Source organism: Delphinapterus leucas, chromosome 5, assembly GCF_059928025.1.
Source record: "Delphinapterus leucas isolate spDelLeu-1000000601 "Yukka" chromosome 5, BTC_Dleu_Yukka2, whole genome shotgun sequence".
Taxonomy (NCBI): Eukaryota; Metazoa; Chordata; class Mammalia; order Artiodactyla; family Monodontidae; genus Delphinapterus; species Delphinapterus leucas.
Window position 1 is genome coordinate 35,811,503 of NC_143133.1, and position 26,120 is coordinate 35,837,622.

General features: G+C 37.2%; 1 protein-coding gene across 13 annotated transcripts in view; it reads left to right on the plus strand.

Moving 5' to 3' along the window:
• SLC9B2 (solute carrier family 9 member B2) overlaps positions 1-26,120 on the plus strand; it is a 67,798-nt gene that overhangs the window by 25,484 nt on the left and 16,194 nt on the right. For 9 of the 13 annotated variants that reach the window (XM_089911635.1, XM_089911630.1, XM_089911631.1 and 6 more), the window contains 5 exons: positions 2,852-2,958; positions 5,181-5,330; positions 13,651-13,759; positions 17,027-17,163; positions 20,079-24,853. In XM_089911635.1, the coding sequence (XP_089767761.1) occupies positions 2,852-2,958; positions 5,181-5,330; positions 13,651-13,759; positions 17,027-17,163; positions 20,079-20,300 (725 nt within the window). In that variant the 3' untranslated portion in view covers positions 20,301-24,853. Of the gene's footprint in view, positions 1-2,851; positions 2,959-5,180; positions 5,331-13,650; positions 13,760-17,026; positions 17,164-19,692; positions 24,854-26,120 lie in introns of those variants that run through there. The other 4 variants (XM_089911636.1, XM_089911632.1, XM_089911633.1 and 1 more) reach the window with 3 other exon arrangements.

Below are 26,120 nucleotides of genomic sequence, written 5' to 3' on the forward strand. Positions count from 1 at the left end.
TTCCATACTTAGCAAGTGTTGGAAATGGATGCATTATGTTTTAAGTAGTAATGAAAAAGAACTTAAGGCATTTTTTTCTCTCCCACTATTATTCAGTACCTTTACTCTCCTTTGGCACAGCATAAATTTAAGTTCATTTTTTAATCCACGTCCAAGAGTTGGAAATAAGATTTGCAATTTCATATTATTGACAAAATGTAATTGTAGCTTAAATTTAGCTTCAGATTATTTAGTGGGAACACGCCTTCATAGAAAGTCATGTATTTTTAGCCTCTCCACCCCACTGTAGTTACTGTCCCATTTTGGGGGGTTATATATGATTTCTGCTGAGTACCTAGAACTTCGCCTCTTCCTGTTGCCCCAAAGTTGCGTTACATCCAGTCCCTGCCATATGTCACTGGTTAAATTAATCTTATCAAAAACATGGCTTTCATAAGGTTACCTTCTTGTTCAAGTACCAGTGAGGATTCCCTCTTATCTATTACATCAAATCTACACTTTTTTCTCTTTCGGAAAGCTTGTTCTGATGCTGAACTGTTTGATAATAAAGTGCTTATTTGCAGATAAAAAAACAACAACAAAAAACTCTGCTCTACCTATCCAGAAGTATGTTTGCACTGTTTTCCTGGTATACACCTTTTAAACAATAGCTGTCAGCCTCAGCTGCATACTAGAATTACGTGGGGAGTTTTTTAAAATACTCTTGTAGGCACTGCCTTAGGCCAATTAAATTAGAACTTCTGGGAATTGAAACCATGGCTTTAGAGCAACAGTTTGCGTTAGAATCACAGGGGATGGGGAGAGCAGGGCAGGGAGGGCAACGAGGAGGGTCTGCAGGGCTGCCAGCTGTGGACTGCCTGCAGAACCTTCCCAGTCAGCAGTGCTGTATTCCCTCTGCCCTGCCCCACTAAATATGGACTAAATGTGGTCCTTAGGCCTTTTGCTTGGAACCACCTGGAGCTTCTTTTTTTTTTTTTTTTTGCGGTACGCGGGCCTCTCACTGCTGTGTCCTCTTCCGTTACGGAGCACAGGCTCCGGACGCGCAGGCTCAGTGGCCATGGCTCACGGGCACAGCCGCTCCGTGGCATGTGCGATCTTCCCGGACCAGGGCACGTACCGGTATCCCCTGCATCGGCAGGTGGACTCTCAACCACTGCACCACCAGGGAAGCCCCTGGAGCTTCTTTAAAATGTGGATCCCAAGCCCTGCCAGATTTACTGAATCAGAATTTTCAGAGGTAGGGCCCAAGAAGTATTGTTTTTTTAAAACAACATTACTGTAGCAGAGACTGAAACTAATTGGCTCCTTTCTACACATTTATAGTAAATTATTTACCATATTAGCTCAAGACATAGGCTACTATCACAGCTAGATGCTTTTGACAGTCCCACCATTAACTAGCAGAGAGCTATCCTAGCTAAGTAAAACTACTACAGAGGTAATTATTCTTTTAAATAAGAGAGATGATAGAAACCGTAGGGGAGGAAAAGCTATTTCGCCTCTACCCACCTTAGGTTCATTGGCTGGGACCCTGTAAATCAGACTGACCAAAGACAGCTTAACAAGAGAAAATGTTTACTAGCATGTGCGTGTGTCGTGCTTACACACTGGAGTACGCAGTGGTGAGTAACTCAAGGGGTGGTTAGAATTGGGGCTTATAAAGCATCTTAGTGGAGAACAGTGATTTTGTAGAGAAGTGCAAGACAAAGGAAAAGGACTTTGAGCTTTTAGAGGCAACAAATTGGGGAAAGGCAAATATACGAGCAAACTATTGTTAGATAAGGGCTGGTTTCAGCACTTTGTTATGTAGATTCCTCTGGTGCTGTCCCTGGGCTGATTAGGGTTCCACGTGGCCTCAGTGTTAACTTCTGTCATTCCTGATGGAGAGGGGAGAGGGAGAGCTTTACAAATTTATGTCCTTCTTTTAAAAGCAAATAGGGAGATGGCAGAGAGCTTATTTTGTATATGTTTCTTCTCAATTGCCTTCAGCTCAAAATAATCCTTATACCAAAGTGGCATACCTTAGGGGTGGCATATGCTGTACCCGAAATTATGATAACAAGAAACCACATAACTGGTTAGTACATATTCTCTTAGAACAGTTTGTGAGGATGGCTTTATATATTGAGCAATATTAATATAATTTTCTGCACAATGTGCTAGCAAAGATTTTTTAAATTAAAGTTTCCTAAATCCTGTTTGCTATGGGGGAAAATATAGTTTACTTACCTCTGTATTGTGATATTTCAAAGAAGCTAAGCAACAAATAAAGACTCTTCCAAGAGCAATTTCAAAAATAATTTATTTTCAGATTTAATCTTAGAAATAACATTTGAGAAGGAGTAAGTCCCCTACGTTCATTGTAGTAAGAAAAGATTTTACTTTTATGGCCAAATTCTTAAGTTACTGTATTCTGTATATATTAGAGCTACTAAAATCAATATGCATTTATTATTAAAAAATCAGGCTTTTAAATGGCAGTTTGAATACTAGATCTTTCTGCTCACCCAGCCTATGCATGTAATACAGTAGAACAAATTAGACCTGATTTATAAATTTTATCTTTCATAATTTCTTAGTAAATAATGAATTATGTAAATTTGTACTGAAGTAAACATAGAAAAAAGTACACAAATCATAGCTTATGCCTATTTTTAAATTTATCTCCAATAATATGTATACCTTTCTTAATGGAGGCCCATTTTATTAGACATTTTAAGAATATGGAACGCAGGAAAGATCTGTACATTTTCCTTCTATATAATTAGACTCTTTATGTTAATGATTAACATCTGTGCATTTATGGATTTAGAATTCTGTCTCAAGTTTTTCTTTTTATGTTTTTTTTAAGGCTCCACAGTTTTTAATGTCCTCAAAGGAGTTTTGGAGGTGGTAGTTGGTATGGCAACTGGATTGCTTCTTGGATTTTTTATTCAGTATTTTCCAAGCAGTGACCAGGTAAACGAAATAATCTGTGGGTAAGTCGTGCTCTAACATGTCATTGGAGGAGCATTCTAGAACACTCCCCTGAAAGCTGATGTGAATTATGTGATTTAGAAAATGGCCCCCCATTTTAAAACTGCTCATTGCAATATTAGTGCTGTCCATGAGATTTATGAAGGGGGCTGGATGTATAAGATTTTTAATGCAGTCCTGGAATTTTCTTCTCTAATTTATATTCTGTATACTTCAAACTTCACTGTAAAACAAATAACATCAATTCTAAAATAATACAATATGTCTTTTTATTTATATTAATTTTAATATTTTTATTTATTTTAATTTTATTATTACTCATAATAGTCAACTAAATCAAGATATAAAATGGCTTTGGGGGCCTCTTTTTTTAGTATCAAAATACCTTAGATTCTTTTTTTTAAAGACTTTTTTTGATGTGGATCATTCTTTTTTAAGTCTTTATTGAATTTGTTACAATATTGCTTCTGTTTTATGTTTTTTGGCCACGAAGCATGTGGGATCTTAGCTGCCCGACCAGGGATTGAACCCACATCCCCTGCACTGGAAGGCGAAGTCTTAAACACTGGACCTCCAGGGAAGTCCCAAAATACCTTAGATTCTAATACTATCAAATAGACAGACCTTATCATCTCATATCATATAGTTCAACATTTCTCACCAAAGATATCAAAGTCCTTTACTGTACACAGTGATTTCTTAATAAACAAAGGTTTTGTTTGTTTTCCTTTACCCCCCTCGTCTCTTAGATAAACATATAAAAGTCTTTTTTTTTTCCTAGAAGAACTGGCATTATTTTGAGATTTCAGAGCATTTTGAATGGAATTAGAAACTTAAGTAGAACTGTACGTAAGAACATTAATATTAACGTTACCTGAATGTATGTTGGTTTGAATTTTTACTGTGCGCAAAAAGCTTCAATTGTAGATTGTAGATTTTATGAATGCATAATAGAAAGTTATAGGATTTTCTAATTAAACAGCAAATTAAAGAGAAAAATGATAGCTTACATTTTGTTGTTTACCGTGTATAAAATGATGTGGTATGTACAATAGAGTGCCACTAGTTCAATATAGCAGCCACTAGCTACATGTGGCCATCGCAGATACAGAACACTACCGTAGACAATGCAGATACAGAAATTTCTGTCGTCACTGAATGTTCTGTTGGAAAGTGCTGATCTAGTGCACTCCATACAATAACTCATGAAAAGAGTACTGTTAATATGAGCATTTTACTGATGAGGAAATTGAGGCTCAGGGAGAAATGATTTAAACAAAGTCACATAGCTAGAAAGCAGTGGAGCTGGGAATGAACTCAGGTAACCCACCGCCAGAGCCTGCACGCTTCCAAGCCAAGCACTTCTAAAAAGGCTGCCTGCCTTCTAAAGCAATCAAGAAGTTTAAAAGGCCAAACGGAAAAGTGAAAGGAAAGAGGTACACATTTCTGAGACTTTAAAAATCAACAACAAGGACCTACTGTGTAGCACAGGGAACTCTGCTCAGTGTTATGTGGCAGCCTGGAAGGGAAGGGAGTCTGGGGGAGAATGGATACATGTCTATGTATGGCTGAGTCGCTTTGCTGTGCACCTGAAACTATCACAACGTTGTTAATCAGCTATGCTCCAATGTAGAATAAAAAGTTGAAAAAAAATCAACAACGAAAAACTACTCTGTCTACAGCCTCTTAAAGCTTCTTGGTATTCAAGCATTTAGAAAGAAAAACCAAGAGAGTATCAAATTAAAGAGTGAACAGAGAACCTAAAAATAATAGAGATATCATATCTTTAGCCTTCACAGAATCCCTGTGATGTAACTGCTTTAGGGAACGGGGAAAGAAGACTTGAAGAGTTTAAGTAATATGGCCAACTACATATGTCAGTGGTGTAAAAGCTGAGATTTTATCCCTGGTCTCTCTGTGCCTAAAGCCTATGTGCTTTTTTCTGCTGTTGCATTTAGCCCTGTGAAATTCTGCTTTGATAACTGCAGAGAAGGATAACTGGTATTCCTGGGAGAGGCACCTAACATCTGTACGTGTGCTAACTCTACTTTTACTAAGGAAAAGAAAGTAAATGTTCTGTCATGCATTTATATGCTCAGACACAGACGTTTTTATTTTCTACTAAGTCCTGAATATGGAAAAACCAATAGTTAGAAATCAGTTATATGAAATAATTGAGCTAACCAACCTCTCCCCTCCTCTAGGACAAGCTCGTGTGGAAGAGAGCATTCCTGGTCTTGGGGCTGTCTGTGCTGGCTGTGTTCAGCAGCATGTATTTTGGTTTCCCTGGGGCAGGAGGACTGTGCACGCTGGTCCTGGCTTTCCTTGCAGGCAAGGGATGGGCCAGCGCAAAGGTGAATTCATTTTAAGTTCTTCTGCTCATGATCACTTTCTGATCAGATTAATTTTTTCTTTCCAGATACTTTCTTAACATCAAATTAATGAAATTATTTAATCATAAAAGCTATTTTCTATACATCTGTAAATGTATTTCCAAGTTCACACACACACATCTTTTTCCCCTTACATACAAATCTAGAACTTAAGGTCTTTACTTAAAACATATTTACTCGGCTTCCCTGGTGGCTCAGTGGTTGAGAGTGCGCCTGCCGATGCAGGGGACACGGGTTCGTGCCCCAGTCCGGGAAGATCCCATATGCCGCGGAGCGGCTGGGCCCGTGAACCATGGCCGCTGAGCCTGCGCATCCGGAGCCTGTGCTCCGCAACGGGAGAGGCCACAACAGTGAGAGGCCCGCGTACCGCAAAACAAAAACAAACAAACAAAAAAATACATCTTTAAGTAGGAAAAAAAAATATATTTACTTACTTAAAGCATACCATGGTTCTATTTCCATGCTGCCTTCCTTATCCTTTGTAAGGGCTGCAGAGTACTGCATTGTATAGCTGTGCTATACTCTATTTTAATCAGTCTCCTACTAATAGACATTAGATTGTTTCTAGTTTGCTAAGACAAAAAGCGCTTCAATAAAATGCCCTTACATATACTATATTCAGTAAACTCTAAGGCACTATCCAGTCTTATTATTATTTTACATGCTATCAAGAAAGAAAAAGAATGCTGCCAATTAAACTGATATCCTAATTTCAGAAATATTAAAATGAGAAAAAATTTAATAAGTTATAGCATATTATTGAGTTTATCTATAGGATACATTTCTAGAAATAGGATTGTTCTTTGAAAGACTGTGCACACTGATACTTTTGATAATATCAATTTGCCCTTTTAAAAGACTGTACCAATGTACATTCTCACCAACAGTATGTGAGAGAATCTGCTTCTCTGATCTATTTTCAGTCTTCAGATATTGTGCTAATCTGATGGGTGAAAAATGTATCTCATTGCTGATCTGTTGGCATTTCCTTATGAGTGAAACTAATCACCTTTTCATATGTTTATTTGCCAGTGTATTCAAAAGCTTGTGCCTATTTTTTATAAGGTTGTTTTGGTTTTCCTTACCAAGTTTCAAGATCATTAAGGTTATCTGTTTTCTTAATATGTATTATGGAAATCAGCTGCTTGCCATTTATTTATTTTAATTTTAAAATACATTTTTGTAGATTTGAACTTGACAGGATCATGTGCTATTCTGTTTAATAAAGAAATTAGATGTATGTGACCTAAGCTAAATGCAGATATATCCTTTTGGAAAACCTAAAGACAACTGCTCAAAATAATTAAGCTTAATATAATGCCATATGGAAACATGTGAAGGTTATAAATCTTGAGATTAGATAAATAATCATATTCAATTATGGGAATCTGTGCAGAGATATACTAGAGATAGAATTTCCTTGTGGGTAAATAGCATTCAGATAGGAGGCTTCCATTCTCTAACAGTGTGATTATAAAGTTAGGACAAGTATAAGTGTGAATCATCTTGTTTTAGAGGAGGGAAGGATTGGAAGGGGCTCCTGGAGCCTTGTGTGAACAAGGGTACTGAGGCCACAAGAAAGTGTGCTGAGATGGATTGGACTTCGAGGAAAAGGAGAGAGTCCCTTTGAAACCCTGCTCTAGACACTAGATGGGCACCTAGGTTTGTTGCCCTGTCAGAGGCTTGGCTGTAAGGCTTTCAGGTGGTCTACTTTTTTTCTTTTCAGCAGCACCTATATTCAGTTCTACTTTCTGATTTCATATAACATTGAACAAGAACAAAACTAAAAAGTAAACAAACTTCCTCATATAAATCGGGTACTCCTGTCATCCCTCATCTCTCATAAGCCTTTGCTCTTATCAAACATTTGTTTTCCCATGGCTTCCCTTTTCTTGAGGGCTGAGGCAAGGTTGTCCCGTGTCATGGGCAGTCTTCTGTCCAATCTCAGCTTGGGACAAAGGGCTGTGCTGCCTCCCTTGCTTCTCTCTGAGGACTCACCACTGTCTGTCTTCCACCCTAATCTGGGCTGCCGACTAATACACCTGCTCCTTGAAGCACTCTGATCTACTCCTTTGCCCCAGGACCAAGAACACAGTTTTCACCCAGTAAAGGGATGCAGCTAAATTTGCATTGTGACCCCTTATCCGACACCTGGGAAGTTTGCCAGCCGTTAGCATTCTACAAACTGTCCCTTAACTTCTTTTTTTTGTATATTGTTTGGTTTCTTTTTTGCTGTTGTAAATATTTTTTATTTCAGTTGTCAGTTGCTGGGTTACAAATTACCTCAACATTTAATGACTTAAAACAACAATTTTGTTTTGTTTTAATTTGTCTTGCATTTCTGTGGATAGACTTGGCTCAGGTGGGTGATTCTTACTTGGAGTTGCTCGTGAGGTTGCAGCCAAATAGTGACTGAGACTGGAATCTGTCCCTTAACTTCTTAATTGTAAACATTTGTCAGTATTAAAAGAAATAAATTACTAAAGAGAATAATTTTTAAATAAAATTAGTTTTGTTTCTGAGTATGAAAGTACTATACGCTCATTTTAAAATACTGGGAAATAAAAAAAAGTCAGAAAGCAAAGAAAAAATCGTTTACAATTCCTCTACCTAAAGCCAACAGCTCTGTAAGCTATTTAAGTATTTTGGCTTATTTCCGTTCATTTATTCAACAGGAAAAATTTCAAATACACTTATAGTAAGTTTCTTCAAATTGAATTTTACTGGAAAATGCAATCTGTTGTCACCTCTTAAACATTTTCAAAAATTAACAACCAGCTCATATTATCCTGTCATGGGTAAAAGGAGGGAAAGGAACTAATACATGTTACTGCCACTCTGTAAGGCCTTGTACAAGGCACTAAGTGAGTATTCTCACTTATTTTCACAAAAGAAACTGAAAAAGTATTACCATTTCCATTTTATAGAGACTGTAAATCAGAAGAACTTAACATGTTCTAAAACATGTCCAAGGTCACAAAATTTAAAAAGTGGCACTGGGATTTAAGCTCAGGTTTGACTCCAAAGCGACTGGTACTACCCTTATAATACAACTGTAGCATTATTACACAGGACACATTTCTATATTTTGACATCTATTTGAATAACACATATCACATATATTAAAAACGTTATACTTCTTCTACACTTTGCAATTTAAAATTAAGTTCATAAATGATAGGATTTTAAAAAACAATAAAAAAGAGTCATGTCATTTGGAATAGGGCAATAGTTTTAGCAACAGGGAAATCAAAGGGGAGACTGATCCCTACTACAAGTGTTCACTAGCTGTGGGCATAGAAAGACAAAGAGGGAAAGGGAAACTCTGATGAGTTTCAGTTGCACTATTCTCCAGAATATAGTGTGGGTTATATAGAAAATATTGTTAAAGCCGAAACATAGCATCTGTTTGAATGCATTTGTCATAACTTTGCCTGAATTACCTGCAGCCTAGTTGATTACATAGAAGGTCAATGTAATCCACAACCCAGAGAAAGAACTAGGTACCTTGTTTTCATATTTACCTCTGGTTACTCTCCTGCGTATATCTCTTTATCTACACACACACACAAAAAACACAACACACGTACTCACACATACACACACACATAGGGATGCCCCATAATTTTTTAAAACCATTTCCTTATAGTTAAATATTTAGGTGATTTCTAGTCTCTGCTATTTTTAATTATGCTGAAATTCAATTTCTGATCATTTCCTTAGGCCAGATTTCTAACAGTGAAATTTTGGGGTCAAATAATATGAACATTTTGAGGTTTTTGACATGCATTACCAAACGGCTTTCTAGAGTTGTATCCATTTACTTTTCCACTGTAATATATGAAGTACCTATCTCATTACACCCTCATCAGCTTAGAATAGTGTTTCTCAAACTTGAGAATGCATCAGAACCACCTGGTGGTGTATACACACATCTATACATATGAAGTTAGATTTTTGTGCCATTTTATATTGTTCATTTTTTACACTCAAATATCATATACTTTCATGTGGTCAGATCTATGAATCTCTTATTAGGACCTTTCCTCAATAGTTTTTTTTTCCTTAAAGATGTCTTTCTTGTAAAGTTTTACATACATCATCTCATGTATTCTCTACAATAACCTTGAAAGGTAGATATCAGACCATTTTACAAATGAGGACACCAAAGCTTAGAGATACTAGATAGACTGCCTAAAGTCACAAAGCCAGTAAGTGGCAGAGTCAGGATGAGAGCACACAATTTGAATACATCAAACTGGTTCCCTAAAGAAAGGAAAGCAAAAGAATCTTCATTGAGTCAATAATGTGGCAGACACCCTCCAGAGCAGCACAACATTATATAAAGAACATAAAAGTTAAGTTATGGGGACTGGGATTCCAATCCTGCTTCAAGCTGTATAATCCCAAAAATGTCACCTACCTTCTCTAATACTCAGTTTTCTCAACTGTAATATGAAGAGACTAATAATAACATCTAAAGAATTGTGGCTGTTGTTTGGGGAAATGGAAATGAAGCACTTGTAAACCCAATAGTGCTACAGTAATACTGTTGTTGAGTTATACTTTGAAAAGCTAAAATATTTTATAAAATTCATTTGTGCCTGTAGTTTCTGATGTTATTTCTTACTTTTCTGCTTGGTTTTCCATATAATCATTAATCTTGCCATTTGTCTTATTTTATTCAAATGCACTCACCTTTTTTAAGCCTGTCATCTATTTTTTCATCTATTTTCAAATTCAGTGCTTCTAGATGACCTTTATAGTTATGGGATTTTGTTTTCTGTTATATTTTGGATCTTCTGAATCTTGAATTGTTCAGTCTGAGAAGTGTCCACTTACATAGATATTTAACCCATGATGAAACCTTCATTTCTCTTAACTTTCTCCTTTTGTCCATCCTTGAAAGTGATTTATATTTTTGAAGATTCTTACCATTGATGCATAGAGATGAATAAAGTGGCCTTAACTTTCAATGGACAACACAGTCTTCATTCCCCTTGGCTCATCTTCTTTTATACTTAACTTATTCTATGGCTCCAGTTTCTTTTTTTTTTTTTTTCTTTTTTTTGCGGTACGGGGGCCTCTCACTGTTGTGGCCTCTCCCTTTGCGGAGCACAGGCTCCGGACGCGCAGGCCCAGCGTCCATGGCTCATGGGCCCAGCCGCTCCGCGGCATGTGGGATCTTCCCGGACCGGGGCACGAACCCGTGTCCCCTGCATCGGCAGGCGGACTCTCAACCACTGCGCCACCAGGGAAGCCCTCCATTTTCTTTATAAACAAATTCATTTTGTTTTTGAAGTTATGAAAAGCCACAAGAAGATACATTGTGACTCTTCTCCCTTTCTTAAATTATATAATATGTAAGCCTATATCTGATGTTCAATTAGTCTAAAATGTTACAGTCAAAATACAAATCATGGCTTTAGTCTTCAGTTTAGAAGTAAAAATAATTTGATAGAGAAAACTCTTTAGGACTTCTGCTCTCATTGGAGTTCTGAATACATGAAGTATTTTTGAGGACCTTCCTTAAACAATTAGTCCTGGCAACAAAAGGCTAATTAACCTAAAGTTAATATAGTTGAATTTTGTTCTTTACAACTGTGGGTATCAAAGTCTTAGTTTTAGCTACGATATACTCTAAAAATTAAATTCGAAAGTAAAATTTAAAGATACGTGGAAGGGTGGCAACTGGACCTGTTGGGGCAGAACTAGTCATTGTCATTAAATGATAAAAGATCTTGGATGTTTTCTAATATAAACCTCTCATTTTACAGATGAGAAAAATGAGGTGCTAAGGGCAAGTGGCTTGCAGTTAGTGGGTGGCAGAATTTGAACCTCATTCATCATCTGATTCCTTATGATGTAGAAACATAACTGTTTTTTCATGATAGAGGAATAGAATTATATAAAAAAGTCAACAAGTCCCCTCACAGATGCTGTCTTTATAAGCTAAGAGGAAATAGAATCTTCACCCCAATAAACATATCAGAAATAATAACTGAAGAAAATAGAGAAACAATGTAATCCTCCTGTGTCGGAATTCCATACATATATGGAAGTGCATATCCTTAAGAACATGTAATTGTAAGGGTAAAAATGTGGTCCAAAAATATAGATTTAAAAAAAAAAAGTATTTATTTATTTATTTATTGGCTGCGTTGGGTCTTTGTCGCTGTGTGCGGGCTATTCTCTAGTTGCAGAGAGCTGGGGCTACTCCTCATTGCGGTGTGTAGGCTTCTCACTGTGGTGGCTTCTCTTTGTCATGGAGCATGGGCTCTAGCCACGCGGGCTTTGGTAGTTGTGGCACACGGGCTCAGTAGTTGTGGCTCACGGGCTCAGTAGTGGCACACGGGCTTAGTTGCTCTGCGGCATGTGGGATCTTCACAGACCAGAGTTCGAACCCATGTCCCCTGCATTGGCAGGTGGATTCTTAACCCTGTGCCACCAGGGAAGTCCCCCAAAATAAAGATTCTTAATGTTGACTGAAAAAATCTGTTAAATGTAAATTCTTAGGTACTGTACTGGGTACTGCTAAATTGCCCTCCAAAAAAGCGTTGTCAGTTTGCTCTCCTACCAATTATTCAATCTTACAAATTGAATCTTACAAAGATTCAATTATACAATCTTACAAATACTTTACGTTGCTAAAACTTTTCTAGTGTTTTTTTTCAATGTGATTACCCCCTTCCCCCAAAATATGGTATATCATTTTAATTTGTGTTTCTCTAATTACTGAGTTTTAGTGTCTCAGGGTTTTTGCCCGTTTGTGTTTCTTCTTGTACAATTACTTGTGCATATGCATTGCCCATTTTTCTACTAGGGTCTCTATCTTTTTCTTATTGATTGGACATTGTTCCTTATTCTGTTACACATAGTACAGTTATTTTCTCCTGGTTTGTCACTGTCTTTTTTATGGTTTATTTTGCCACAGACATTTTAGTTTTGCATGGTCAATTGTGTCAGTCTTTTCCTAGGATGTTTGCCTTATGTGTTATAAAGTTATGCTTATATCAAATAGGGTCTCCTAAGGAAAGAGAAATCACATAGTAACTGGAATAGGGAAGTTTATTATTAACCATCCTGGGCATCAGTTAACAAGGGATTGGCTTGTAAGATGTAAAGAGACCCCTAAATAATATAGGAATAGCAGCTATAAACTCCTAGGGCTGAGATAAAGCACACCCTTCCACCTCTCCTCGTCACCTCACTACTCCCTCCCCCAGGGCTGAGAATCCAGACCTTGTTAGAGCCTTGGTTCACTGGGTGACACAGAAATCACCATGGTGCCCTACCTACAAAATTTACTAGAAATCTACTCTCCAAACTTATAGGAAATCCACCCTCTAGGGTGCATGGGGAGGTATATGGCCCAAGGGAGGTGGCTACGAAACCACCCCAGGTGTAGGCTGGGGAAAGCTGCTAGCACCATGCACTGCAAGACCCTGGCACTGGAGAAGCCACCTGGACTGCAGGAGCCTTGTTCTGGAAGATCTTGCTGGGAAGAGCCACAGAAACCAGGAAGAGTTCCTTCTCTTGCAATATATTTCAGCACCTTCTACTGACAATACTTAATATGGTACCAGCTGGCAAAGGTGAAATGTTTAAAGGGCCCAGCTCCATTTTTTGCAGAGAAACAAGGAAAGGCAGATTTGGAGCCAAAGGGCAGTAAATTAATAACTGGCACAGCACTTTGTTATACCTGGATTTTATCTTTGTGCGTGATTTGAGATATCCACAAACAGTATTTTTTTATAAAGAAAAAATTGGAAACAACTTAAAGGCCTATTGATAAAGAAATGATTGAATCAACTATGGTACTCCCATACCACAGATTACCATGCAGCAATTATGAGGTGAATATCTAGATATATGCACTGATATAACGTCTTTAAATCATATTGTTGAATGAAAATTAACAAAATTTTAAACTATGCAATAATGTAACAATAATATAGTTAATATAATATTATTCATTATAACACATACACACAGATTGTGTATTCAGAAGCAGAAGTCCTAAGATTACTTTGTAAAACTCTTTATAATTAACATTTACTTGTAAACCAACACTAAAGTACCTCATATATCTGAATTGTGTTAGAAATATCTTTGCGCAATTTTTTGCTCTCTTCTAGCTAACTTCTTATTTATAGATGCTACAGAGGTAAAGGCTATCTCAGGTCAAATTGACTCAAATTTCAAATTAGTAAAATTCTTAGAACTTCTAAATTCATATAATGAAAGTCTGTGTTTGTGTGTGTGTGTGTGTTCCTTTTAGGCAGATGTTGAAAAGGTTATAGCAGTTGCCTGGTTCATCTTTCAGCCCCTTCTCTTTGGACTGATTGGAGCAGAGGTAGCCATTACAGCTCTCAGACCAGAAACTGTAGGTAAGAATTTTGCTAAAATCAACTCTTCTTATATTCAGTTGAAGTATCTTTAGTAGGTATGTGTTCAGTGGTTCCCATTGTCACAATTATATAAAAAAGTAACGAGCTAAGTCTTTTAGAGCAGTTCGTTAGAAAATAATGTTTGTCAATCTAAGACAGTAAATTTTATACCTTTAAATATTGTTCCTTGTAAAGAAAAGTGACACTGCTGACTGCCATCAATAAAATGCAGGCCCTAAAGTGTTTTTCCAAGGATAAAAATGTTCATCTAGCCTTACCCTGATCAAGGGCCAGAATTTTAAAGATAACTAGTGAGTTCTATAATAGGTACCCATAGAATAAAAATGTTTGTTCATTCATTCACACATTTGAAAGCCATTATGTTAAAACTCTCTTAATTCATAGCACTTCACTTAAAAATTAATTTACACACATATACTCATTATTTCCTCCTTTCCTTGCGTCACAATATTCTTCTGTCCATACTAGGGATCCCATCCCCTGCCACCTCTTTCTGGATCTTACACATAGATTCTTCCCTTTTTCTTATACATCCTCAAATATCCTTGTCACAGTGTTCCTCTCTTCAGAAGTTAAACAGACTTTAATCTCTATCTTAAAATAATATCCTTCTATTCTGATACATGCTATAACATGGATGAACCTGGAAGACATTACACTAAGTAAAATAAGCCAATCATAGAAAGACAACTACTATGTGGAATCTAAAATATGGCACAAATGAACCTATCTACAAAACAAAAATAGACTCATATACATAGAGAACAGACTTGTGGTTGCCAAGGGGGAGGGAGGGACTGGGACTTTGGGGTTGGCAGATGCAAACTATTGCAAATAGAATAGATAAACAGCAGGGTCCTACTGTATAGCACAGGGAACTATATTCATTATCCTGTGATAAACCATAATGGAAAAGAATATAAAAAGAAGAATGTCTGTATGTGTATAACTGAGTCACTTTGCTGTATAGCCAAGATTGGCACAGCGTTGCAAATCAGCTCTAATTCAATAAAAAAAAAAAAAAAGAAATCAACAAAATAGAAAACAATAGAGAAAATTAACAAGGTCCCCCCCCCCAAAAAAAAGACAGCTACTGTGTGATTCTACTTATATGAGTCAAATTCATAGAAATAGAGAGTAGAATGATGGTTGCCAGTGGTTTTGGGAAAGGGGAGATGGGGATTTGTTGTCTAATAGGTACAGAGTTTCAGTTTTACAAGATGAAAACGTTCTGGACATTTTTTGCACAAAAATGTAAATGTTTAACTTAATGCTTACTGAACTGCACATTTTTAAATGATTAAGATGGTAATTTTTATGTGTATTTTATCACAATCAAAATTTAAATAAATACACACACATATATTTATGAAAGATAGATATATATATATATATATATATATCCTTCCTCCATTTCACTTCCCCCCTCACCTACCACTCTATCTCTCTATTTCTCTTTTCAAACTTTTCCAAAAGGGTGTCTGTATTCCCCTTTTCCATTTCAGTTCTCATTCCCTTCCTCAGTACATTTCAGCTTAGCTTCTGCCCCATCACACAACCAACCGTGCTCTTACCAAGGTTATATTATTAAATCCACTGAATACTTACCAGTCTTTATTGCACTTGATCTCTCAGCAGCATTTGATACTACTGACCTCTTTAAAACACTTTCACATTGAAGTCTGAAATTTCATATTTTCCCGTGCCTTTTGAGTCTTTACTGTATGTATGGCTTAAGCGCTGCTCCTCCTCAAAGTTCTTTCCAAAACCTTCTATGCTTCTCGCTCTTTTATCACTTCCTTGAGCTCATCTACACTCAGTGACTTTGATTATAAACTATGTAATTCCAAAATCTTTATCTCTAAATCTATAAATCCAGTGGCTGATTGGACATCACCACTTATAAATCCCACAAAACTTAAAACTCAGTGTGTCTAAAACTTCCTCTTCATCTTCTCCCCAAACCTTCAATGTTCCCTCCTGGGAATGGGATCATCTCTTTTGTATCTTGTACTTCAGCAACAAATATTTTTGAAAATCTACCAACCTGGGAGAAATATCCTCCAACAAAAAGCCACAAAACTTTTCAGTAAAAAAAAATATTGCAGATTTACAGTAGAGCCTCCTGCAGTGTCTATCCCTTTTACCCAGCCTTTTGAACTTGACAAAGTTGTTTATCCTTTTTGAACTTCACTTTTTTCAACTGTAAAATGACAGGAATTACCCCACAGGTTGTAAGGATTAAGTAAAGTAATGCACTTAAAGCTTAGTACAGAACCTGGCACAGAGTAAATACTCAACAAATGTTACTTTATAAAAAATCATCCTGTAACTTAGCAGTCACTTTAGCTGTCCCTTTCTCAGATTCCAGTAGCCTGCAGCGGCCAAGTCATAATCCTTTATTTTGCACTTCAGGATGAACTTAACTTTACCAGCAAAGGATTCTAAATGCTGACTGAATGCAGTAGCTGTATATTAAAACCAAGGCTAATGGGCTGTCAGTGTACACACCAGTATGATGAAACAGCTGTAGACTGCCACTGTCTGTTCTGATTGGTCACTGCCCAGCGAGCTCTGTTCTGATTGGCTGATTGCCCCCATAATGGCTTATATATATTTTGAATATCGCCTCTGGTCTTATACTCTCTGTAAAGAATTCTCAACCACTTTGATGAAAATAATAATTTTTTCCTCTTCTGTGCCCTCTTACCAGTATGCTTATACTGTAATTACCTTATACTATATTAATTCATTTTTATGTTTCTGTCTTCCTCTGTCCTTAAGTTCATAGAAGTAGAGTCTGTACATTATACATTTTTGGATACTAGTACCTAGTCCAGATCCTGCCATGCATAGTTATTGAATAAATTCTTGTTAAATAAATGCATGGAAGAAAGTGTGTTTCTTGCTATAAAGCTTAAAAGAGCATTCAAATCTCCTTTTAGAAATTAAAATATGTTTAATTTCTGTTTTCAGTTTAAGGGAATATTTTGGTTTCTCTCAGAGCAAATAAATCTTTTGCATTTTACTAAAAAAAAAAAATCAAGGGGAAATACCTTCTTTTAAACAAGTGATCTGATTGATCCTTAATATTGATGTTTTGATAAATTATGCCTAGCCATTTTTGTCTTTTTAATTTTGTGAATGTTTTTAGACTTCTTTTGAAAGAGTTCTGAATCAGTAACCATGTGATTCAATTTTTCCCCCAGTATTTCATTATGTCTAAAAACTGAGTATTTCTTACAGGCCTTTGTATTGCCACCCTGGGCACTGCAGTACTGATACGAATTTTGGCTACATATCTGATGGTGTGTTTTGCTGGTTTTAACTTTAAGGAAAAGATATTTATTTCTTTTGCATGGCTTCCAAAGGCCACAGTCCAGGTAATGATGGATTTTAATCCCTATTTCTATATGATACCTTGACATTTTTAATAAGAGGGCATGTTTAAATTTGGTGAAAATAAATAATTGAAGTTTGATTTATGATAAGATTTTATACTAATTTACTCTTTAAAAGTTTTATTTTTGGTATATTGATTCATTAAATATGACAGCTCATTAAATTTCCTTAGATCACCAGGGTGCAACTCAAAATCCAATAAATCCCTACACTACTAGAAAGCAGTAGTAAGTAGCAGGAGGGAAGAGTAGGAATTTTTGTCAGTCAGAGCTCTCTAGAATAACCCAAAGAGATAGTTATTAACTCTATTCATTTCAATATCTTCTAAGAAGAGAGTGAAACAGAAATAGCATAGCCCATCTTAGTATTTGGAAATACTTCAATGTCTATATGATTGATGATCAGTTATGCTTGACCACAGTCTTTAATATAGAAAGATTTATTGAGAAATAACTCAGAAGATGCTTTATTTCCTAGATTATTAGTTGATATTAAATTTTCAAACCACCTGAACCTCCTGACAAACATCTCAATCACATGACCCAAAATTTGCACACTCTAATAAACAAAGCAGTAACCAATAGGTACTCGAAATGGTTGAACAGGTATTTGGTAGCATACCTATAATTGCTCATTAAATTAGAACTGTATAGATCATCATTTGTTGCAAATGTAATATATCCCTCCCTGATTGTATTGTGTATTCTCCAACTAATTACAACAAATAAGATTGAATTGTTTCATCCTTGATTATTTTGCAGTTATTTAAATGTGTAAATTTCTGTTTCATGAAATGAAAATTAGGTGTTCTTAATTTAGGAAGCTTTGAGGGGTGCAATGTGCTCCTCTGTAACTATATGCCGGATTTTGTGTGGCTATGGGATTGGGGCATTTTTCCAGAGAAGTTTTTCTTTCCATCAGACTTTCAAAGGTGTCTGAGACATAGTGGCTAAGAATGCTGTGAGGTTAATAGAGCACAGTAAGTTGAACAGTTTCTCCCTCACAGTATCTCCAGCCTCCACACTACTTTCAGTAACTTTAGTAGGTAAATATCAAAATAATCGCTCTAGTAGCTTTAGTATGAAAGATTTGTTTCTAACATCAAAATTTGAAATACGGCACTTTCCTGCTATGAAAACAAATTTTAAAATGAGAAATTATCTAGGATGTCTTGAATAATGCATGTTCTCAAAGCAAGTATTGTATACAATTTTTTTTTCTTCTTTTGCCACTGCACAAGAAACAAGACTTTCTTACATATTTTTTCCATATTAGTGTTCTTTAAACTTTTTTGTCTATGACCTACTATAAGAAATATATATATATATTTTTTAATATTTATTTATTTATTTTTTGTCTGTGTCAGGTCTTAGTTGTGGCACATGAGATCTTTCATTGTGGCACGCAGGCTCCTTGTTGCCGTTCGCGGGCTTCTCTCTAGTTGTGGTGCACGGGCTTAGTTGCCCCCGCAGCATGTGGGATCTTAGTTCCCCGACCAGAGATCAAACTGGCATCCCCTGAGTTGCAAGACAGATTCTTAACCACTAGGCCACCAGGGAAGTCCCGGAAATATATTTTAAATGACAACTTAGCAAACAGACAAACCCCCAAACGTACACACACATACACATATACACAATGACAGAGAGCTGAAAGAGAAATATACATCATAATGTGTGCAGTTCTTGCTGAGAATTCATGAAATGTTGAATTAGTTATGGCACAAGCCATAGCAAAGAGCCCTCAAACACGAGGACTAAATGAGATAGATTTTTATTTCTCTCTAACCAGCAGTGCAGCATGGGAATTCCAGAGCTGGCAGGGTAACTGCTGTCCTCAGCGTATGCCTTTCAACCATGAGTCCAACTTTCACTGTTTGTCATCCAATGGGAAGGGGGAAAGAATAAGGTGCAAGTGTCCATTTCTTTTCAGGGAACAGTTACAAGAAGCATGTATCATTTCTGCTCACCTCTTAATGGCCAGAACTTAGATACATAGCTTCAACTAGTTGCAAAGAAGACTGGGAAAAAAGTCTGTATTTGGACAGCAATGTGACCAGCTAAACTCAGGAGTTCTATTATAGAAGGGGAAAGAGGCATTCAGATATTTGTGGGCAATGAGTCGTCTCTGCCATTGTGTCTCATCCACACTGATATTTTCTCTTCTGTTTCATTGCTATGTTCTGTGCCAATAAGAGGATAACCAGATTGATTAATGTATTTTCCCCATGTGCACTGATAATATTGCATTTTGTCTCTAAGAGTTTTCATAATACTTCCCAGTAGATAAATTTTAAGCAAAACATTTCACCAACTCCTAAGGCAAAGAGTTAATCAAATTCCTAATAAGGTTAACTTCAAGTTTCAAAGGTACCTCCACTTTCAAGTTTCTTGATGTTTAACAATTAGCTTAGGCTCTACAGCAATATTCTTATGTTTTTTCATGTAAAATTTCACCATCTTCCAGTAAGTTTCACTGCATTTTTTCATCTTGTCCTTTCTTAATTCCAGATTCCTAAAGACAAAAGAATGAGATGACCATTCAGTAACTTTCAACTTTACTCAGGAGGAATTTAGTATAGAGAATCTTGTTATAGTTAATTAATATCCTAAGTCTGTATTTGCCTTGTGTTCTGAAAAAAAGTTGCCTGATATTTTTGTAAGTTTACCTTATGCAAATAGGTATATATGAATCATCATTCTTTCCCTCTGCAAGGGCAGGGAGAGCTTTTAGATCATCAAAATCAACTGTAGTACACTTTGAAAGAAGACTAATAGAACTTTGTCAGTTGAGCAAAAGAACAAGAAATTTGTTTTTGCAAATGATAAAATAATGAACCTTTTTTTCTATGTGCTTGTCTTATCATGGTTCCAACTTTACCTTTAAACTTTTATAGGCTGCAATAGGATCTGTGGCTTTGGACACAGCAAGATCACATGGAGAGAAACAGTTAGAAGGATATGGAATGGATGTGTTGACAGTGGCATTTTTGGCCATCCTCATCACAGCCCCAATTGGAAGTCTACTTATTGGTTTGCTAGGCCCCAGACTTCTCCAGAAAGCTGAACATCAGAATAAAGATGAAGAAGATGAAGGAGAGACTTCTATACAGGTTTAGAGGTGAAAAGAGAGAATGCCGAATATAGTCATCAGAAAGCTGCTCTCGGAGGCTACTTTTATCAACTAGCAGAGGCTACTTTTATCCATATGGATATTGACATATGTAATGTTTAAGCTTAAAATGTACTAGAACCAAGTGTGGCTATTTCTCTAAACAGCATTTTTAGCCATTACCCTTTCCATCTGGGGGAGATGGGGGTAATGTTCTACATCTCCAACCTGATCTCTCCCTTCTTTTTTTTTTCACACACTATTCATCATTATGTCTTAATTTTTATAGGGACATATACACTTGAATGTACTACCACAATTTAATTTCAGTGTCCCGTTCTGCTAACCAACATCTTGCTCTGACTTACTATTACCATCACAGTTTCACGGTTCATGGTCACCTGGCCTCTCATGCCTTGAATTACTTTGGGCTCCTCTTTTCTTTTTTTAAAACACCATAACACAATCCCTCATCAATTTCTATGAATCTCTACACCAGCCTCATGAATATCATATTAATCAGGGTAAGGTAAGCTGCTATAATGAAGAAACGGAAAATGAAATACTTAAATAGAGAAATTTATTTCCCTCTTATGAAACCAGCTGACAGTGTTACTCTGCTCATGCAGCCTACTCAGAGACCCATGTCCTTCTGTCTTGAGGCTGTGCCATGCCCTAGCTTAGGACAAAGGTTAAAGATGTCTGTCCCCTTTCTAATCCTCAGGAAGAAGGAAAAAAGAAAGTCCAAGGCAAGCAATTTATTTTTAAGGACGTGCTGTGGAGTTGGACACACCTCTCCTCTTACATAATGTTAGTGAAGGCCACACCCCGCTGTGAGGAGGCTGAGAAAGTGTCTCTCACTAAGCATTCACATCCTGGGAGATGGGAAGATCAGATTGGAGAGCCAGAAGTACCATTGTGTTGGGTGTTGCCATCACCTAATAGCATCTTCTTGCAGGTTAACAAGGACTATCTAAAGTTAGTAACTTTAACCAAAAGAGTGACTTCTGTGGCAGGAATTTCAGGGATTGCAACATGCTAGTAGAGAAGATAAGAAGAAAGGCTTATCTGCAAAAGTCACATTTTATCCCACTTAATCAACAGAACGTCTCTGCTTTTGTGTGTCACCCATTAAGTTCCTCTACTCTAGGTCAACTCCTGCCTAGTTGTTAGAATAATCATGTTTAAATAAACATGTCATTAGACTACCTAAGGGTCTGATTTATTAGCAGACAAACATATGAACAAACTGTGAAAAGGGATATAAGTGCTCTGACAGAAGTGCGAATAGGGTACATACACCCTTCATTTAGTTGTTAGACTAACATCTCATATCGAACTAATCTTATCATTAGACTACTGTTCCAGCCCCTTCCACCATGACATTCACCTCTGTTCAAAACTAGCTTAATTTTTATTAAGCTAACATACTACGAAGCCATAGAATCTTTATTTTTATGTCAGCCTGACTCTGGTTACTTTCTGGGACTGTATTCCCTTAGTGTTTATGTTCTCAATTTGGACTGGATTAATGTATACCAAAGTTCAGATGGATGAACTTCCTTGGCCAGGTGCACCTTGGTGGTAGCACCATAAACGTAATGCTCACCTGGTCCTCTACTTTCACAAGCTCTGAAACTAGATTCATCCAACAAATACATACTGAAAGCCTTTGGTGACCCAGGCACATCATGAAGACTAATATTGTTTCCATCTTTAAGGATCTGACAGTCTGATAGAGGAGAGCAACCACTAAACAAGAGATTGCAAAACAGGATGATACGTGCCATGATGCAGGAAGTAGAGGGGCGCCAGGGAGCTCGTAGCAGGAGCACCTTATCAATCCAGGGGGAGGTGCAGTTTAGACACAGCCTCCAGAGAAAGTAGGACTAGGGTTAGGACATGGGGGATGATGAGGACTTAGCAAAAGGCATGTGAGGCCCAAGGGTGCTGCAGTCAGTGCTGCTTCCCATGTTCACCAGTAGCTCTTCTCCATGTAACAGGCTTTGAATACTTTTTAACTAATACAAAATACAGTTAGTATAAGTAAGTGAGAATGTTGTTGTAAATATTCGAGGCCCCAAAGAAGAATTAGAAATGGAAATTTACAGAATGTAGAAATAGTTGAAGAGCACAGTAAGCCACTGCCATAGCCTATGCCATTTTCAGAGCATGCAGCTACTTCCTACCTCTACTCTACACCCAAATCTCTATGGCTCTCTGTCCAGTATTGGTCTCTGCAGGGCTCACCATGAAGTCTCAGGTTTGTCACCACATTGTAAGTCACAGCTCTTGACTTGGCTGGTGAACTCAGAGTTAATTTGATACAGTGTTGACTCAAGCCAACCAAACTTACTCCACCCACCCAACCACAGACAGGAACCATTACTCTAACCTCTGGGTGCCTGAAAGAACGGTGTATGTACCCTATACATACTTCTGTCATAGTACTTATAGTCCTTTTTTCAGTTTGTTTATATGTTTGTCTCCTATTAAATTAACCCCTGAGGGGTGGGAACCTTATCTTGGTCATCTTTGAATCCTCAGCAGTTTGCACAGGGCATGGAGCATAGTGGGCATTTAGTAAATTTTTATTAACTGAGTCAGTGAGGAGATTCTCTTTCAGTATCAGAAAACTACCTGCCACATAACGGTTTAGATGCTAGTCTGCTTAGTCTATCTTAGTCTGCTTGGGCTACTACAACAAAATACCATAGACTGAGTGGCTTAAACAACAGATATTTATTTTCTCACAGTTCTGGAGGCTGGAAGTCAAACGTGAAAGTTGCCAGCATGATCAGGCTCTAATGAGGGCTCTCTTCGTAGCATGCTAATAACCTCCTTCTCGCTGGGTCCTCACAGGGTGGGGTGAAAAAATGGGGATGGAAGAGAGTGTGCAAGCTCTCTGGTGTCTCTTCTTATAAAGGCACTAATCCCACCATGAGGGCTCTACCCTCATGATCTTATCCAATCTAATTACCTCTTAAAGTCCCCATCTCCAAATGCCATCACATTGGGGGGTTATGGCTTCAACTTATGAATTTGGTGGGGGGATACAATTCAGTGCACAGCAAAGGTGTCATACTTCCAAGGACAGTGCTAAACAAACACTATAAATTCATGTTCTTCAAGATGCCTATTTTTCCTAGGGTTGGTGCCATCAATCTCCCCTTTGAGAAGTGTTTGTTTATTGTCTGTTTGTTTGTCTTTAGGCAGACCGATTAGGCTTCAGCTCTTCAAGTTATTTTCACAGTCCAGTGTTTTTCTCTCTGGTATTAACTCCATAACATCGATTGGACTTTAATGTTCTCAAAATGTCCTCAGTCTTATGTTTGCAAGTGATCTCATCCATTACATTCTTTAAAAATGGTACTGATTATTTTTGTCTGATTACAAAATAATACATTTTCATTGCAGAAAATTTAGAACACAGAAAAGAACAAGAAAGAAAACTGAAACTAATGTAAACACCCATTTTATTTTGATTCTTTTAAATTTTACTCTTGCAGTTCTGGGGGTTGTCTTATTTTCAGAACGATATATCATCCACCAAATTCGTTGGGTGAAAGCCAACATAAATACATTTGACCTCTGGGAAGGCATATAGATTGAAGAATTTTTGTTGTATGTGATGAATCCTAAGCCTTCCAAAAATAATTTATTCACCTGGTAATATTCAGATATTCATTTTGCAATGAGTAAAACAGATAAATCCCTGCCTTTATGGAGTTATGTTCTAAAATCCATTCATTCACTCACTCAGAATACACTTGTAACTTGGCTACTATGTGCCAGTTTTGCTAGGTGCTGGGGAATACAGTGATGAAGAAGATATTCAAGGGTTCTGTTTAATGGAACTTGAATTCTAGTGGGAGATTGAGGGGAATACAAATGTGAATAAGATACTTGCCTTCAAGAACCTTACAAGGAAGCAAGATGTGTACAAATAGCTGTAATCCAAATGAATGATTCAAAACTGTTCTCAGTGAGGAAAACTTCTTAAAGGAGGTGATACTTGAACCGGACTTTGAAGAAAGCATATGATTTGGATTGATGAGCTGATATTAGGGAGTAAAGCGAAGAAGGGAACAGCTAGGTACAGGGCTGGCATATTAGCCAAGTGTGAAAACAGTAAAGCCTGGGGTAAATGGCCGACACCTAAGGTTGATAACGGGAATTAGTGAGAGGTAAGACTGGAAAAGAAAATTGGCACTTAAATCATACCAAATAGATCATTGGCCAAATTTCTGTTTTTATTGAAGTGCTTTCAGAAGTACAGAACCATTTATACAGAAGATATTTTTGAAACTACTTTCATACCCAATTTAGTAGAAACTGCTGTAATGAATAAGGTTCTCTTTGTTCCTCAAAAGTTTTGTGGTTTTTTTTGCTTTTAATGGCATTGTTGCAAATATAACCAATTTAATTGCTATGAACTTACTATTGACTTTTTTTACCAAAAAAGCTTCAGATGTTTCTCTAGCTGCTTTTTAAGTGATTATTATTAAGTTTGTATTATATTGGCTTTAAATAAATGAAGGACATTATTTTTGAAATGTTTCAGGACATTATATTTCTATATGAATAATTTAGTTCTCTGTAACAGATGGGAATTGCTTCGTGCCATTTTGGGAGCAAGTGATATCACATGCTTTAGTTGACTAACTCAAATTAAATATGGCCTGAGCCCTCTGACCTGGTGAGAATTCTGAAACTCTGTTTGTTGATGTGCCCTCCATCTTCCTTAAATTGACCCTAAAGCATTTGACCTCCAGCAGTCCATTGCATCTGGGGCACAGGGCAGTGTCCTGGAGGCCAGCAGATTCCTCTCAAAGGTCCTTCTTCCCAGCTCTACCATTTGTTCTTCATCCCAGTATCCTTGGGGATCTCCTTGCTTTTCCCTTCCCTACCATGAGAACAAAGCATTTCCTTAACCCTCTGATCACAAAAGACCTTGTCTACTCTCCTAAAACAAGGAAGAAAATGACTTTAAATCCTTGCTGAGCTGTCTACACCATGCTGAAAGTGGGAAGGGGTTACAATAAAAAGAGAATTTTTACTCAGTCGCCCCAAAAAGAGTTGTAATTTGAATGAGATCTTAAATGATAAATAAGAAAAGGAGAGAGGGAACACTCCACATAGACGGAATGACTTTAGAAAAAACATGGGGTCAAAAAGGAATACAGCGTGTGCAGGAGAAAAAGTTGTTTGGAGTATCAGGAGAAAAAAAACAGGAAAGGTCAGTTTGTCTTTCTAAGAAGTTTAGACTTTCTCCAATAACAGTTGTTTTCGTCTATATACTAGGAAGCTTGGGGATTCCATAGAGGAAACTTGAAGTCCACCTTTGGCACTGAGAACCCAAAGCTTCTGGGCCCACCTTAAACCAGAGCAGTTCTGCTTTGTTTCATATGAAGATTTCCGCATAAGATTTCATGGTGCGGGGGACAAAACAAAACAAAGGTTTTACACTGATAACAGAATATCGTCTGTTTACTTTGTATCAAGCCCTGTTGCAGACACTTACCATGCATCAATTCACTTAGTCTCAGAACACGACCACATCCTTTACAGATAAGAAAACCCAAAACTCAGGGAGATTATGTATTTGCCTGTGGTCCCAAAGCTACAAAGTGGCAGTGCTGAAATCTGAGCGCAGTCCTGACCCCAGAGACTATGTTATTTTAAGACTGCACTATATTTAAGTTGACGTAAGAGGAAATATGATCTGAGTTTGACAAGTTACTTCTGGCATGCGCAGCCCCTGGCGCTGCTTTTTGGCTAATGCCCCTCCGAAGTCAACTCCGTCCCTTGACTTTTACAACACAAT